At 35.6% G+C, this 15,000-nt stretch overlaps 1 protein-coding gene across 2 annotated transcripts in view; it reads right to left on the bottom strand.

The window, feature by feature from the left end:
- The window catches only part of SEMA3F (semaphorin 3F), a 165,039-nt gene that overhangs the window by 113,615 nt on the left and 36,424 nt on the right, over positions 1-15,000 (bottom strand). For both annotated transcript variants that reach the window (XM_053721143.1, XM_053721142.1), the window contains exon 2: positions 14,474-14,612. In XM_053721143.1, the coding sequence (XP_053577118.1) occupies positions 14,474-14,582 (109 nt within the window). In that variant the 5' untranslated portion in view covers positions 14,583-14,612. The remainder of the gene's footprint in view (positions 1-14,473; positions 14,613-15,000) is intronic.

Raw genomic sequence — 15,000 nt, forward strand, 5'->3', positions numbered from 1 at the left:
GTTCTACCTGAATCATGAAATAAAATTTTGGGGATTTATCTCCCTTTAAAAAATTTTTTTTTAAACTACCAGTAAATACAGTATATTTGCTTAATAAACACCTGCATGATAAATAGAGAATACAATAGCATTTAGTCTGAACTTCAAATGAGTAGTAGATTTTTTTCTGACAAATTTTAAAGATATGTCTATTTCCACTCCCCCTGTATCATGTGACAGCCATCAGTCAATCACAAATGCATACACATACCATGTGACAGCCATCAGCCAATCACAAATGCATTTATGTATATGCTGTGAATTCTTGCACATGCTCAGTAGGAGCTGGTGACTCAAAAAGTGTAAAAATAAAAAGACTGCACACATTTTGTTACTGGAAGTAATTGGAATGTTGTTTAAAATTGCATGTGCTATACGAATAATGAAAGTTTAATTTTGACTTGAGTGTCCTTTTAATTGAAAAGGTCTGATGATTCTGTTAAAAATCTCTAGGACAGGGGTTCTTCACTAAGGGTATATATACCCCTTGTGGTGTATGGAAACCAAATGATAGTGGTATGAGACAATCTCTGAATAAGTAAAAAATGTTTTTAGATTAGAATAGATGTCAGACGATGGGCAAGTAATATTGTCAGTAACTGTACTCAATTCTATGGTTTGATTGCAGACCAAAAATGCAAAAATCTCACTAGTTGTAGCTAACTTGTGTATTTGATAACTGCTGTTTGTTTTTCATAAATAAATAGGATAAAATGCTTATGGTTTTTGTATTAGTTTTTATAGTATGTAAAATAGAACCAAGCTGTTGACATCTTTTGAAGTCAGATTGGTACCTAATAGGACAGGTGATGGTTATTTTGACAGTCAGATGAAGAGGGTTATGAGGATATGCTGGGCAAAACATTATACTTGTCAGAAATATTTGGATGCCAAAGTAACATTTTAGTAGCCCAAGCATATTGCACTCTTGCATAATTCATCATTTAACATAGCCTAATTCTGTGGATCTTGTTCCCCAGAAAGTGAATATAAAAAGACTGTGCAAAATTTGATATTGGAAGTAAATTGGAAAGTGTCTTAAAACTGCTGCTGTATCTATTCTGAATCATAAGTTTATTTTGACTTGAGTGTCCCTTTAAGTACTGGTCATAGAAAAAACAACAAACAAGAAGATTTAGCTGAAATCCACTCACAGTGGGGAGTTACACAGACAGAGGTATTATTCATCTTTCATTGTTCTCTCTAAGTATTGGTCTCACTGTATACAGTGATAGATAAGATAAAGATGATTTTGTAGATATGTGTGTGTGTGTATTTTATATTTACACACACACATATATATACACACACACACACAGTATATATATATATATATATATATATATATATATATATATATATACACTGTATATAAACACACACACACACACACAATGTGTACATGTGTATATATATATATATATAGAGAGAGAGAGTGTGGTGTGCTCTCCCTGCAAGATCAGCTCATTTTACTGGGTTCGGGTTTAAATTAGCAAAAACAGTTGCTTCATATACAAATAAATCAAAATAAGCCATTTTAAACTCCGCAGCTGGTTTAACAAGTCATTTAAACACATTCATTTTACAGAACACTGTCTCTTTAAGGCTCTGCGTGTTACCTCATTAGAACAATAAAATAATGGGGCTTTATAAGAAAGCAAAACACTCATCAATGATCAGTCTCAAAAGAACCAGAAAGGCCAGAATAACAACAGGAAGCACTAATGAAAACTAACACTAAGTTTATCAAGTCAACAAACAAGATTATCTTGCTTTGGCACGTAGGGGGTTAACCTCCGGCTGTGTTTTCCCTGACGGACAGGTCTCCTGCCTGATTTCATAACCTGCATTGATTGGAGCATCCTCCCCCACTGGCATCATCCCGGAACAAGTCCAGCAGAGCGGACGAGAAATGATCATAACTACGTGTGATTAACCCCTTCACAGCCAGTAAAGTACCATTTGTACAGTATCAAAGCAAGTTGTTTGTGTGTCTGTGATATATATATATATATATATATATTGGTTAGTAACATTTAACCCCTGACTAGTAAACTATAAGGATATTTTCCCCACCACTCATCTATACTATTATCGCATTTGTAACACGTCCGTTGCCAGTTGCACACGCATCCTCAAAGGAATGTTGGCAGGTGGATTCTTTCACTTCCCTGCCATTTTCGGAATCCACCAGGATGCAGGGTAGGCAAACGAAACCTTTAAAAAAAACAAAAACGCAACCACACGAAACAACGAAAAAACACGTAACCGCCTGCACGAAAGAATGAAAAAACACGTAACCGCCCGCAAGAAATTAAAAAAAAAAAAGAACCGCCCGCACAAAGTATTAAGAAAAAAATCTCTAAACTCCCACAACAGAAACTACCTAACCCGTTCACCGCCAAACCCCACAACGCCAACTAAATAAATTACAAAATTAACCCCTAAACCGCCAAACCCTACAACGCCAACTAACTAATTATACTATTAACCCCTAAGCTGCCAACCCCCCACATCGCAATAAACCTAATTAACCCCTAAGCCGCCAACCCCCCGCATCACAATAAACCTAATTAACCTATTAACTCCTAAACCGCCAACCCCCCACAACGCAAATAACTAATTTAATTACTAAGCCCCCTAACCTAACACCCCCTAAATTAACCACAATTACTACTAAATTACACTTAAAATAAAAAATCCTAACATTAAATTACAAAAAAAATATTTAACATTAAAAAAATATAATATATAGTCTAACATTACAGAAAAAAATAAACAAAATTATCAAAAATATTTTTTTTTTAAATCTTATCTCTATGAAAATAAAAAAGCCCCCCAAAATAAAAACACCCCCTAATCTAAACTAAACTACCAATAGCCCTTAAAATGTCTTTATGTAGGGCATTGCCCTAAGTTAAACAGCTCTTTTACGTTTAAAAAAATACTAAATCCTATCCCCCTAACAGTAAAAAAAACCCACCCACCAAACCCCCCAAAATAAAAAATCTAAAAATAAAAAAATCTAAAAATGTAAACTACCCATTGCCCCTAAAGGGGCATTTGTATGGGCATTGCCTTTAAAGGGGCATTCAGCTCTTTTACAGCCCAATAAAATCCCTAATCTTAAAAAAAAAAAAAAAATCCTAAAACTAAGCCCCAAATAGGTACTCACCGTTCCTGAAGTCCGACGAAGAAGGTCTTCTTCCAGGCGGCTCAATCATCTTCTATCTTCATCCAGATCGAAGGCGGCGCGGTCTTCAGCGGCAGCGGTCCTCAGCAGTGTGGAGGCTCCTTTTCATGCGATCGTCCGTCGCACACTGAAGATTGAATGCAAGGCACCCCATATTTATTGGGGTACCTTGCATTCTTATTGACTGAAATTTTGAAATCAGTCAATAGGATGAGAGCTACTGAAATCTTATTGTGCTGATTTGAACAGCCAATAGGTCGCTCCGTGCCGCATTCGCACAGGATGAAGATAGAAGATGATGGAGCCGTCTGGAAGAAGACCTTCTCCACAAGCCTTCAGGAACGCTGATTACCTATTTGGGGCTTAGTTTTAGGAATTTGTTTTTTAATTTTTTTTATTTTTAAGATTAGCGATTTAATGGGCTGTAAAAGAGCTGATTGACCTTTTAAGGGAAGTAAAATAAATGAATGCCCTTTTAAGGGCAATGCCCATACAAATGCTCCTTTAGGGGCAATGGGTAGTTTAGGTTTTTTTAGTGTTAGGTTTTTTTATTTTGGGGGGGTTGGTTGGGTGGGGGGTAGTTGGTAGTTTAGTATTAGATTAGAGGGTGTTTTTATTTTGGGGGGATTTATTATTTTTATAGGGGTATTAGTTTAGGTTTCAATTTTTTATTTTGGATAGCTTTATTTATTTTTTTTATGTAATTTTACATTTTTATTTTTAGTAAAATTAGCTTGGGGGTTTGTATATTTTTAAATATATATATATATATATATATATATATATATATATATATATATATATATATATATATAAATATAAAAATAAAATATATTTTTTAATAAGATTTAGGACACTCCGTGAGCTCTATTTTGATTATTATAAAGCAATTAAATAAATAAAAATTATATTTCTTCTAGGTAATTTTAACAAAGGGCCACCAAAGAAGGAAATTATATAAACTATCCACTGCACCCTAGGAGTTCTGCAAACGAATAGGGGGGATTTCCCCAGTAAGAAAAAAAAATACTAGGGGGGGGACAAAACTTTACTTTTTAAAGACAGGAAACTTCCTAATTCATTACTAATTTACTGCAAATTGTTACAAGACAGTGATTAGTGGATTAGTGGAAACTCCAGTCCTGCACATTTACTATTTTAGCTAAGGTGAGATGTGTTAACAAGCATGTAGTATATACAAATGATCGTTTGTGCACTTTCTACATGCTTAGGTATGAGGTAAAGCCCATATAAATGTATTTGTATTTTCTGATAATGGGGGAATGTCTAGGTCCTTAAAATGACAGAAAACTTTACATGTTTTAAAACTAGGTTTGAAATCTAAGCAATATTTTAGAGGAACTTTAATTGATCACTTCAGATGAATTCTGATCTGTAACTTACTTTTTAATCTAGGCGTGCCATTCTAATAACCCGGACTCCAGCTGCCCACTTCAAAACTAATTTTTTTTGTGAGCTATCAGTTTGAACTGATCTCCAATCAGTGCTCTAGCTGTATGGCACTGTTTTTTGTAGCTAGAGCACTAATTGGAAAACAGTTCAAACTGTTAGCTCACAAAAAAATTACTTTTGAGCATGGGGTATTAGAATGGCATGGCTAGATTATAAAGTAAGTTAAAGTGTTTTATTAGAAGGGACACTCAAGCCAAAATTTTACTTTTGTGATTTAGATAGAACACATAATTTTAAACAACTTTCCAATTCACTTCAATTATCTAAATGTGCACAATCTTTTTATAAACAGTTTCTGAGGCACCAGATCCTACTGAGCATGTGCAAGATTCACAAAATATAAACGTGTATGCATTTTGTGATTGGCTGATGACTGTCACATGATGCAGTGGGAGGGAAAATAGAACTAATTTTAAAATTGGTCAGAAAATAAATCTACTACTCATTTGAAATGCAAATATAGTGCTTTTGTATTGTTTTTTTTTATTATTATTAATTTACTAATTAAGCAATGCTACTGTGTTTAAGTGTCCTTAAAAGTAAAATATTGCTTATATTCCAGGCCTGATTTAAAAAAAATGCAAAGTTTACCATTACTTTAAAGCAGGGGTTTTCAAACCTATCATTAGGCCTCCCTAACAGGCCAGATTTTCAGGATTATACTGGGTGAGAGAAGGTTAAAAACCATGTTTACTGATCAGCTAATTATTTCACCTGTGCTTCAGTTCTGGCCTGTTAAAGAGGCGTAAGGACAGGTTTGAAAACCGGCAGGCTTTAAAGGGACATAAAAAGGTCCTACTTTATTTGTTTCATTTTATAAATATAAGACAATGTAAAATCTTTAAAAGTACTATAGTACTATTGAACTGACATAGATCCTCATGGGTCACTATGATGGCTGATTTTACGTTTAGTATGTAACCATCCTCTAGTGGTGGTGTTGTCAGTTTATACCTACAGCATATATACTATTTGTTCCAGCCATAGTAGCTAACAACATTATAATAAAATTGACATCAATGTCTGTTTCAAGCGCTACTCCCTCTGTGTACTATTTTATTTGGTTCAATGTGTCCTTTTATGAGTAGTAAGTTTACTTTGCCTTTAGTGTGGGTGAGTGATTTGAGAAATTATATATACCGCAATTTGTGGGGCTTTGCATTTGCTTAGCATTTAAAAAGGTTGTGCTGAAATCCCTGTCTTTTTTGGTAGCGACCTGATTCCTGGTGACTACCCTCCTACCTTTATATTGTGCCTCTTTCAAAAGTCTCCTGCTTTCCAGTTTTGGAAATAACAGATGGAGCTGGTCCCTCAGGTGTTTTCCTCATATTAGGTGTAGACTGGCTATGGGCACCAACCCTGCCAGTCCGGTGCCCATGACCTGAGCAATGCAAAGCAGTGCACGTTTTGAGGCAAGTTTAAAAGGGACACCAATTTTTTCTTTCATTATTTAGATAGAGCATATAATTTTAAACAACTTTCAATTGTACATCTATTATCAGATTATTTTCTTCATTTTCTTGCTATCCTATGCTTTGTTGATGGAGCTGTAATGTAATACTGGGAGCTAGATGAACACATCAGGAAAGCCAATTGCATCAGGCATATGTGTAGCAACCAATCAGCATCAAGCTCCCAATAGTGTTTTGTTGCTCCTGAGCCTACCTAGGTATGCTTTTAAAAAAAAAGATACAAAGAGAAGGAAGATAATAGAAGTACATTGGAAATTGTTTCAAACTGTATGGTCTATCTAAATTAGGGTTACACCGATACCGATACTAGTATCGGTATCGGTGACAATACCAAGTATTTGCATGAGTACTTGTACTCATGCAAATGCACCGATACTTTAACCGATACCTCAACTTCCGACCCATACACCATCTTGTGGTGTTTTATAAACTGCATGTTCCCATTTCATTTTAAGCTGGAGTAGAGACTTAAAGGGACATTAAACCCCAAAAATTTCTTTCATGATTCAGATAGAGAATACAATTTTAAACAACTTTTTAATTTACTTCTATTATCTAATTTGCTTCATTCTTTAGATATCCTGTGTTGAAGATATAGCAATACACATGGTTGAGCCAATCACACAAGGCATCTATGTGCAACCACCAATCAGCAGTTACTAAACCTATCTAGATATGCCTTTCAGAAAAGGATATCAAGAGAATGAAGCACATTAGGTAATGGAAGTAAATTAGAAAGTTGTTTAAAATTGCATGTTCTAAAAGTTTAAAAATTGGCTTAAAATTAAATTCTCTGATTATCTCCAACATAATCAGGGTCACATAGGTTCCCCCTTGGTATTCTGGGAAGCTGCGAAGGCAGTTCTCAGGGGCGAAATCATAACATACAGTGCTATAAGAACCAGGAAATTAAGATTAAGAGAGAAAGAAATCACCAATTCAGTAATAAATTCTTATAACTCCTTCTTATTGGAAAAATCAGCTATAAACTGGGCAAAATATATCAGGGCCAAAAACACCAGAGATACATTTGCGATCTTCCAGGAAACACAAAGGGACCTGAGACTCCAAGCCAGAATATACAGATTCGGCAACAAATCCGGCAAACTATTGGCGAATCTGGTCAAAAGGGAGAAAAAGTCATCTCTTATTGAGAGCATCCAGCAGGATGGCACTCTCCTTGATAAGCCTGATGATAGGCATTCTTCAGATACTATCAAGATCTGTACTCCTGCAGGAGTTCAGACGGTACCCAAGCGTCACAATTCTGGAGTGAAATCTCCTGCCCTAAAATATCAGCTGAAATGGCCGATACTCTTAACGCTCCAATTACCGACGCAGAAATAATAAAAACAATTTCAGACCTCGCCACAAATAAGACATCAGGACCAGATGGTCTTCCGAATGAGTTCTATAAAATTATGAGCTCTGAGATCACTCCTTATCTTAATAACTTATATAACAACATGTATGTCAAAGGTAGCCCAGTAGCCACCTCTTTTTCTGCCTCCAACACCATTTTAATCCTGAAGGCTGGGAAAGATCCTTCCCTCAAGGAATCATACAGGCCCATAGCTCTCTTAAATGGAGATTATAAAATCTTCTGCTCTGTTATTGCTAGGCGCCTTCAGGCACCTTTAGCCAACATTATTCATTCAGATCAGGCAGGGTTTCTTTATAATCGAAACTCTTCAGCAAAAATTAGAGAGGCCATAGTCATCACAGACTACTTTAGGACCATGGGGACGTCGGAGGGTGGGGGCGACCGCGGCGCACCAGACCTGGCCATTGTTTCAATTGATGCAGAAAAAGCATTCGACTCAATCCACTTTGATCATCTCTTCACCTCTCTGGCTAAGTTTGGCTTTAGGGGTAACTTTCTTAACTTTATCATGAATCTGTATAAAGAACCATACACTAGCCTGATTATTAATTATACTGCATTACCACAGATAACCCTCAGAAGGGGAACTCGTCAAGGGTGCCCTCTGTCCCCCCTACTCTTCGACGTCTCCATTGAACCCCTGGCAATTATGGTCAGACAACAATTAGCAGGAATTAAGCTGGGCAACCAGCTCATAAAAATCGCTCTCTATGCGGATGATATACTATTATATCTATCTGATATTAAAACTAGTACTCCCAAACTATTAGACATCATCGCCAGATTTGGCTCTTTTTTGGGCTATAAGATCAATGAAGCAAAATCAGAGCTGTTATGGCTCAGACAAAACGATAACCCTCCTTTGGACATTCCTTTCACCGTGGCTAGAGAATCCTTCAAATACCTAGGTATCTTTATTTCCTCTTCGCCCAGGGAACTATACGATCTTAATTTTATTCCAATCTTAGCAAGCATCAAGGAGAAACTCAAAAACTGGCAATCACTACCATTATCCATCTCTGGTCGGATTGCCCTATTTAAAATGGTCTTACTTCCAAAGCTTCTCTATCTACTACAGAACATCCCATTAATACTCTTAGAGAGGGATGTTCGTTCCTTTAACAGTGCACTTAGCAAATTCTTATGGCAGGAGAAAAAACCTAGAATATCGCTGAGTAAACTTTCCCTCCCAAAAGACAGCGGTGGCCTTGCACTGCCAGATATCCGATCATATAATTACACCTTCTTGATTCGAGTGGTAGCTGACTGGATCCCTCATAGTAATTATGTTGCAAATAATCCACTGGAGGAAAATATCATTAACCCCTACCTCCCGTTAGCCTTAATTCATTGCCCACCTAAAGAACTACCAGGCGAAATCAAAAAACTCAAATCTTTCTCTAATCCACTGAAGGCCTGGTGGAAAGTGGGTAGTCTTTTATCTTTAAACTGCAAAGTCTCTCAGTATCTCCCACTGCAGGGGAACCCGAAATTCCCTGCAGGCTTAAACTCCGCAATATTCAAGAAATGGCACAATTCAGGCCTGACTAAGATGATACAGCTTTGGAACCCAGACAGAAAATGTGTCAAATCCTTTGATGAGTTAAAAACAGAGTTCCAAATTAACAATAAGGAATTCTTTGCATATCTGCAAAGCAGACATCTTCTTCTCGAGCTAACAAATGAGCCAGGCTGGAGCTGGACCCTGGGCAAACTGGAAAACTGGCTTACCTTGTTTAAAAATGGTATCAGATCCATTTCTTTCTGCTATCAGCTAATCAAATCTAGCAAAAACGAATTAGAGCTAAGGAAAATTACTTCCCTTTGGAACACACTGCTTCCACAATCTAATATTGAGATAAGAACTGTTCAATCCTCAATCTCTAAAGTAGCCCAAGCTACTCTCTCAGCTACCTGGTGGGAGATGCATGTTAAATTTCTGCACAACGCATATTTCACTCCTGAGAAGGGCTACAAAATCCGCAATCTCAGCTTTAATAAATGCCCAAAATGCTTGTTTCCTGCAGCGGATCTAATACACATGGTCTGGAGTTGTCCCAAAATAAGGCATCTCTGGTGGAAGTTGGAGTTCTGGCTTAATAAAACCCTTAAAATCTCTCCTCTAGGCCTTACGCAATTTAATATTATATTCGGCCCAAAGAATCACAATCCATACGATAAATTCATACTTCTCTCGATTCTGGCAACCAGATATCTTATTCTTAAAAAATGGAAAATGAGAGCAACCCCATCTATCCCGGAGATCAAGAATTGTCTGAAAAAACAATGCTTACTTGAACAAAGAGACACCAATTTAAATAAAGACGAAGATATCAGGCAATTCTTTGGTAAATGGTCAGTTTTTATCAAGTCAATGCCTGAGGCCGAGATTAATGACTTAATATTCCCATTTAGAAACTCAGAACTGGTGCTACTGGGCGCCTGGTAATGACATCGTGATCGAGATGATCTAGGGTATTCTAGCTGAACTTTTTTATGGTATCGTCACCACGTCTTTGGTCTGCCGCACTGTGGCTCCTTGTGGGAGAGGGGGGAGAGGAGATCCCCTTGTTCCCTCCTTGCCCCACCCCGTTTCCCTCCTTTCCTTTTCATCTTTTCCCCTTTTTTTTTTTTTTCTCCTTCTTCTTCTTTATTATGGGCGGGGGTTGGGATTATCTAATTAAATGATAAAATTTCAGCAGAACAATTAATTATTTATTGATTGATGGAAGTACAAAATGTCATTGAATTGTTTAAATGTTCAAATCTGAGATTTTCTTTTTTTGATATTTTTGTTTTTGTGAATCATTGCTGATATGTAAATAAAATATATAAAAAAAAAATTTGCATGTTCTATCTAAATCATGAAAGAAAAAATGTGGGTTTCATGTCCCTTTAACTAAAACTTGCTCACTTCTGTTCTGCCAATACAAATTGCTGTTATTTGTATTATTGTACGTCAGTGTAGTGCTCCACAAGCCGCTACTTTACAGCTGGAAGCCTACCTGGGAGAGATCACTGTACCTCGGTTCAGGCAAACCCCTGAAGTACTGGGCAGTTAATAAACTGAGATTTCCAGCTCTGGTTAAAATGGCCCACAAATATCTTTCTGCCACATGCAGTAGTGTGAAAGTGAAAGACTTCATCTTAGTGTCAAACGTCCTTACTGATAGCAGAAACAGACTTATAGCTGAACATGCAAAGATGCTTCTGTTCCTTAAAAAGAACTTGCCACTAACTTTTGAAAAAATTCCAATAGCTAGATTGCCTGTTATACTGCTAGTTCATCTTGAACAATTATGCTCAAAACATACTGTACTCTGAGGAACATCCTTAGCCAGGGCTGGACTGGGAATAAAAAGCAGCCCTGGAAAAATATAAAGACCGGCCCTATTTTTTGTTGAGTCAGTAGAATGCAAATGCCCCATTTTTCTTAAAGGGGATTACTGGGACACTCCTTCCCAAATATTTTGTTCAGAATTAATATATATTACTTTGTATTAAAGGGACAGTCTACACCAGAATTTTTATTGTTTTAAAAGATAGATAACCCCTTTATTACCCATTCCCCAGTTTTGCATAACCAACACAGTTATATTAATATACTTTTAACCTCTGTGATTATCTTGTATCTATGCCTCTGCAAACTGCCCCTTTATTTCAGTTCTTTTGACAGGCTTGCAGTTTAGCCAATCAGTGCCTGCTCCCAGATAACTTCACGTGCACGAGCAGTGTTATCTATATGAAACACGTAAACTAACACCCTCTAGTGGTGAAAAACTGTTTAAATGCATTCTGAAAAGAGGTGGCCTTCAAGGTCTAAGAAATTAGCATATGAACCTCCTAGGTTAAGCTTTCAACTAAGAATACCAAGAGAACAAAGCAAAATTGGTGATAAAAGTAAATTGGAAAATTGTTTAAAATTACATGCTCTATCTGAATCATGAAAGTTTATTTTGGCCTAGACTGTCCCTTTAAATACAAATGTCAGAATGATGTTATATAGGCACCCTACAACCCAATGGCAACCAGTACTCATCCCTTTAAATTGTAGCATTCCAGCCCCAGCTGCTGCAGCTGTTATTTATTGTTGTTATTATTAATATATTTTATTGTAATATTTTTTATTTATAAACTTGTTCTGTGAACTTTGTGACAACAATCAAATAAAACTGTTTTATTATTTCAAAATGTCTTTTGAGTTACAGTTCATAATTATAAAGAAGCTATCTTAAATCATTAGTCTGTATTGTGCTTGGTAAACTGTCATATGACATTAAAAAAGAAGTAACAGTGAGTATTTGAAAAAAGTATTGGTACTTGTACTCGGTCTTAAAATGGTATTGGTGCAACCCTAATCTAAATCAATTCCAAAAATTGTTCGGTTTCATGCTCTTTTAATGTAGGTTATTGGCTATATATTTTCCATATGTAACTGCTAACAAAACATCCTTTGCTCTCTAAAGGTTAGAATTTAATTTTAGTTTGGATGGGGATATAAACAAAATGATCTTATTTTAGTCTTGAAGGTTAATAGTCAGTGGGCTCGCTTGCTCTAGGAAGTTTCTCTCATTCAACAAATTAAAGGGATATGAAACCCATTTTTTTTCATGATTTAGATAGAGAATACAATTTTAAAAAAGTTTCTAAATTACTTCTATTACCAAATTTGCTTCATTCTCATGTTATTCTTTGTTGAAGAGATACCTAGGTAGGCAGCATGCACTACATTACGGGAAATAGTGCTGCCATCTAGTCTTCTTGCTAATGTAAAACATTGTTGCAAAACTGCTATTATACATTGCTGCAGACATGCGCTCGCTCCTGAGTTTACAGTCCTGCTTTTCAACAAAGGATAACAAGAAAAAGAAGACAATTTGATAATAGAAGTACATTGGAAAGTTGTTTAAAATGTTATGTTCTATCTGAATCATGATTTTTTATTTTTTGTTTTATGTTCCATTAAACAAAACAAAAACCATTACTAGCTATTTAAGAAACAAGACTTCAACTGTGCACAAAAAAATAAAATTAAAGGTACATGAAACCCAAAAATTTTCTGTCATGATTCCGATAGAGAATACAATTTTAAACAACTTTCTAATTTACTTCTATTATCTAATCTGTTTCATTCTCTTGGTATCATTTGTTGAAGGAGCAGCAATGCACTACTAGTTTCTAACTGAACACATGGGTGAGCCAATCACAATCAATATATTTATGCAGCCACCAATCAACAGCTAGAACCTAGGTTCTCTGCTGCTCATGAACTTGCCTAGATAAACCTTTCAGCAAATGATAACAAGAGCAAATGATAACAAGAGAAGGAAGCAAATTAAATAATAGAAATACATTGGAAAATTGTTTAAAATTATATTCTCTATCTGAATCATGAAAGAATAATTTTGGGTTTCATGTCCCTTCAATAATTTTTTTTTTCCCATGTGCTCACATGCACAAAAATCAATATTCCAGTACTTTGGAGCTAAACATCACTGAAATCAATTAATGTATTACAGGGTATTTATTTCCCTAAATAAACTAGACACAATTTTTGAAGTATTTCCTTGATAAATCTCAAAATCTTTACATGAGTTTTGTCTATAAACATAACTAAGGCTTATCATATCTCTGTATCATAAAATGTTATTACCAGTATTTTTTTCCTTGTACAGATAAGCAATTCACATAATTAAAAAAAAAAAAAAAAAATGTTTACAATGGGAACCACATTTAAAGGGTCATGAACCATAAATGTTTCTTTTATGATTCAGATAGAACTTACATTTTTAAACAATGTTCCAATTTACGTCTATTATCAAATTGGCTTCATTCTCTTGGTATCCTTTGTTGAAGTTGCAGCAATGCGCTACTGAGAATTAGCTGAACACACCTGCTTAGCCAATGACAAGAGGCAGATATGTGCAGCTACCAATCAACATCTATCTCTCAGTAGCACATTGCTGCTCCTGAGCATACCTATGTATGTTTTTCAATAAACAATATCAAGAGAGCAAAGCAAATTAGATTATCAAACTCATTTGGAATGTTGTTCAAAATTGCAAGCGCTACCTAAACCAGGAAGGTTTCATTTAGATTTTACTGACCCTTTAATGGTATTTTAAACATAGTTGCATTCCGAATAAAGTATATACAGGTAGAAAACTTTGTATCCAAACTGCTTCGGGCTGGAAAAGGTTTGGATATTGGAATATTTGCATCTGTAAAATGGGACAGTTTGGAGACGGGATGGGGCCAAGTGAAAACAACAATATCTTATGTCATTTAGACAATATTTACATGTCATAATGCAGCTTATATATGTGACCTAAAGCTGGTTTTATCTCATTTTATTACCTTTGTATACATAGTACCATCAGAAAGTACAGAACTGTAATCGGAAGGGTAATATTTGCTGTTTAAATAAAGACTATTCGCATTTTAGAGCACAAAACCAAAACAAACAAAAAAGCAAAGAAGATTGTGAATTGCAGGAAGAGAAAAATAGTAATTTTTGAAATTTTTATTAAAAAAACAACAATATTTAAAAAATGTACATTTCAGAATAAGTTTGGTATTCCAGATTTGGGGATTTGTACCTGCAATAATTAACTACCAACAAACTCACTCAGCTATCACCCTTTGTACAGCATTAATACCACGCTGTATATTAACCCTTCCAGCATTATAGACATTGAGTTTCAGTAACTCTTTAATTATAGATGAAAAAGTGTAACCTAAACCAGTTGCAGGTAAGTAGCAACCTGATTATACAGGTCAAGTGTAGGGTTCCTAAGTGAACAGGACTGGCTATATATAGAGAGAGCACAATGAAATGTATAATCATAACCATTTTAAAGCGACCCCCCTTCTCCCCAGTGGGTATTACACAGTTGTTGGAATCTTGCTTACCTCTAAATGACAGTTGTACACGTGGTGCAGTAGGGAAAATATCCTTGGCAATTGCGTAGCAAAAGAATATAAGATAGCAGAACCATACTGGCTGGTCCTGAGCGTGCATCGTTTGGAAAGAGGAGTACACCCAGGAATCCTGTGAAACAGAAATACAATTCAATGAAACTCTCTTGCACACATGTAGTCTCTTTAAAATATTAAGCATAGGCAGAGATTATAAACTAGTTGTTAAATTAAACATACATGAAACCCAATTTTTGTTTTTTTTCATGATTTAGAAAGAGCATGCCATTTTAAAAAAACTTTCAAAATGTACTTCTATTATCTAATTTATTTCATTCTCTTGATATCCTTTGTTGAAATGCATATCTAAATAGGCTCAGTAGCTGCTGATTGGTGGCTGCACATAGATGCCTCATGTGATTGGCTCACCCATGTGCATTGCTATTTCTTTAACAAAGGCTATTTGAAGAATGAAGCAAATGAAATAAAAGTAAATTTGAATGTTGTTTAAAATTGTATTC

The sequence above is a fragment of the Bombina bombina genome, chromosome 7, assembly GCF_027579735.1.
Source record: "Bombina bombina isolate aBomBom1 chromosome 7, aBomBom1.pri, whole genome shotgun sequence".
Classification (NCBI taxonomy): Eukaryota; Metazoa; Chordata; class Amphibia; order Anura; family Bombinatoridae; genus Bombina; species Bombina bombina.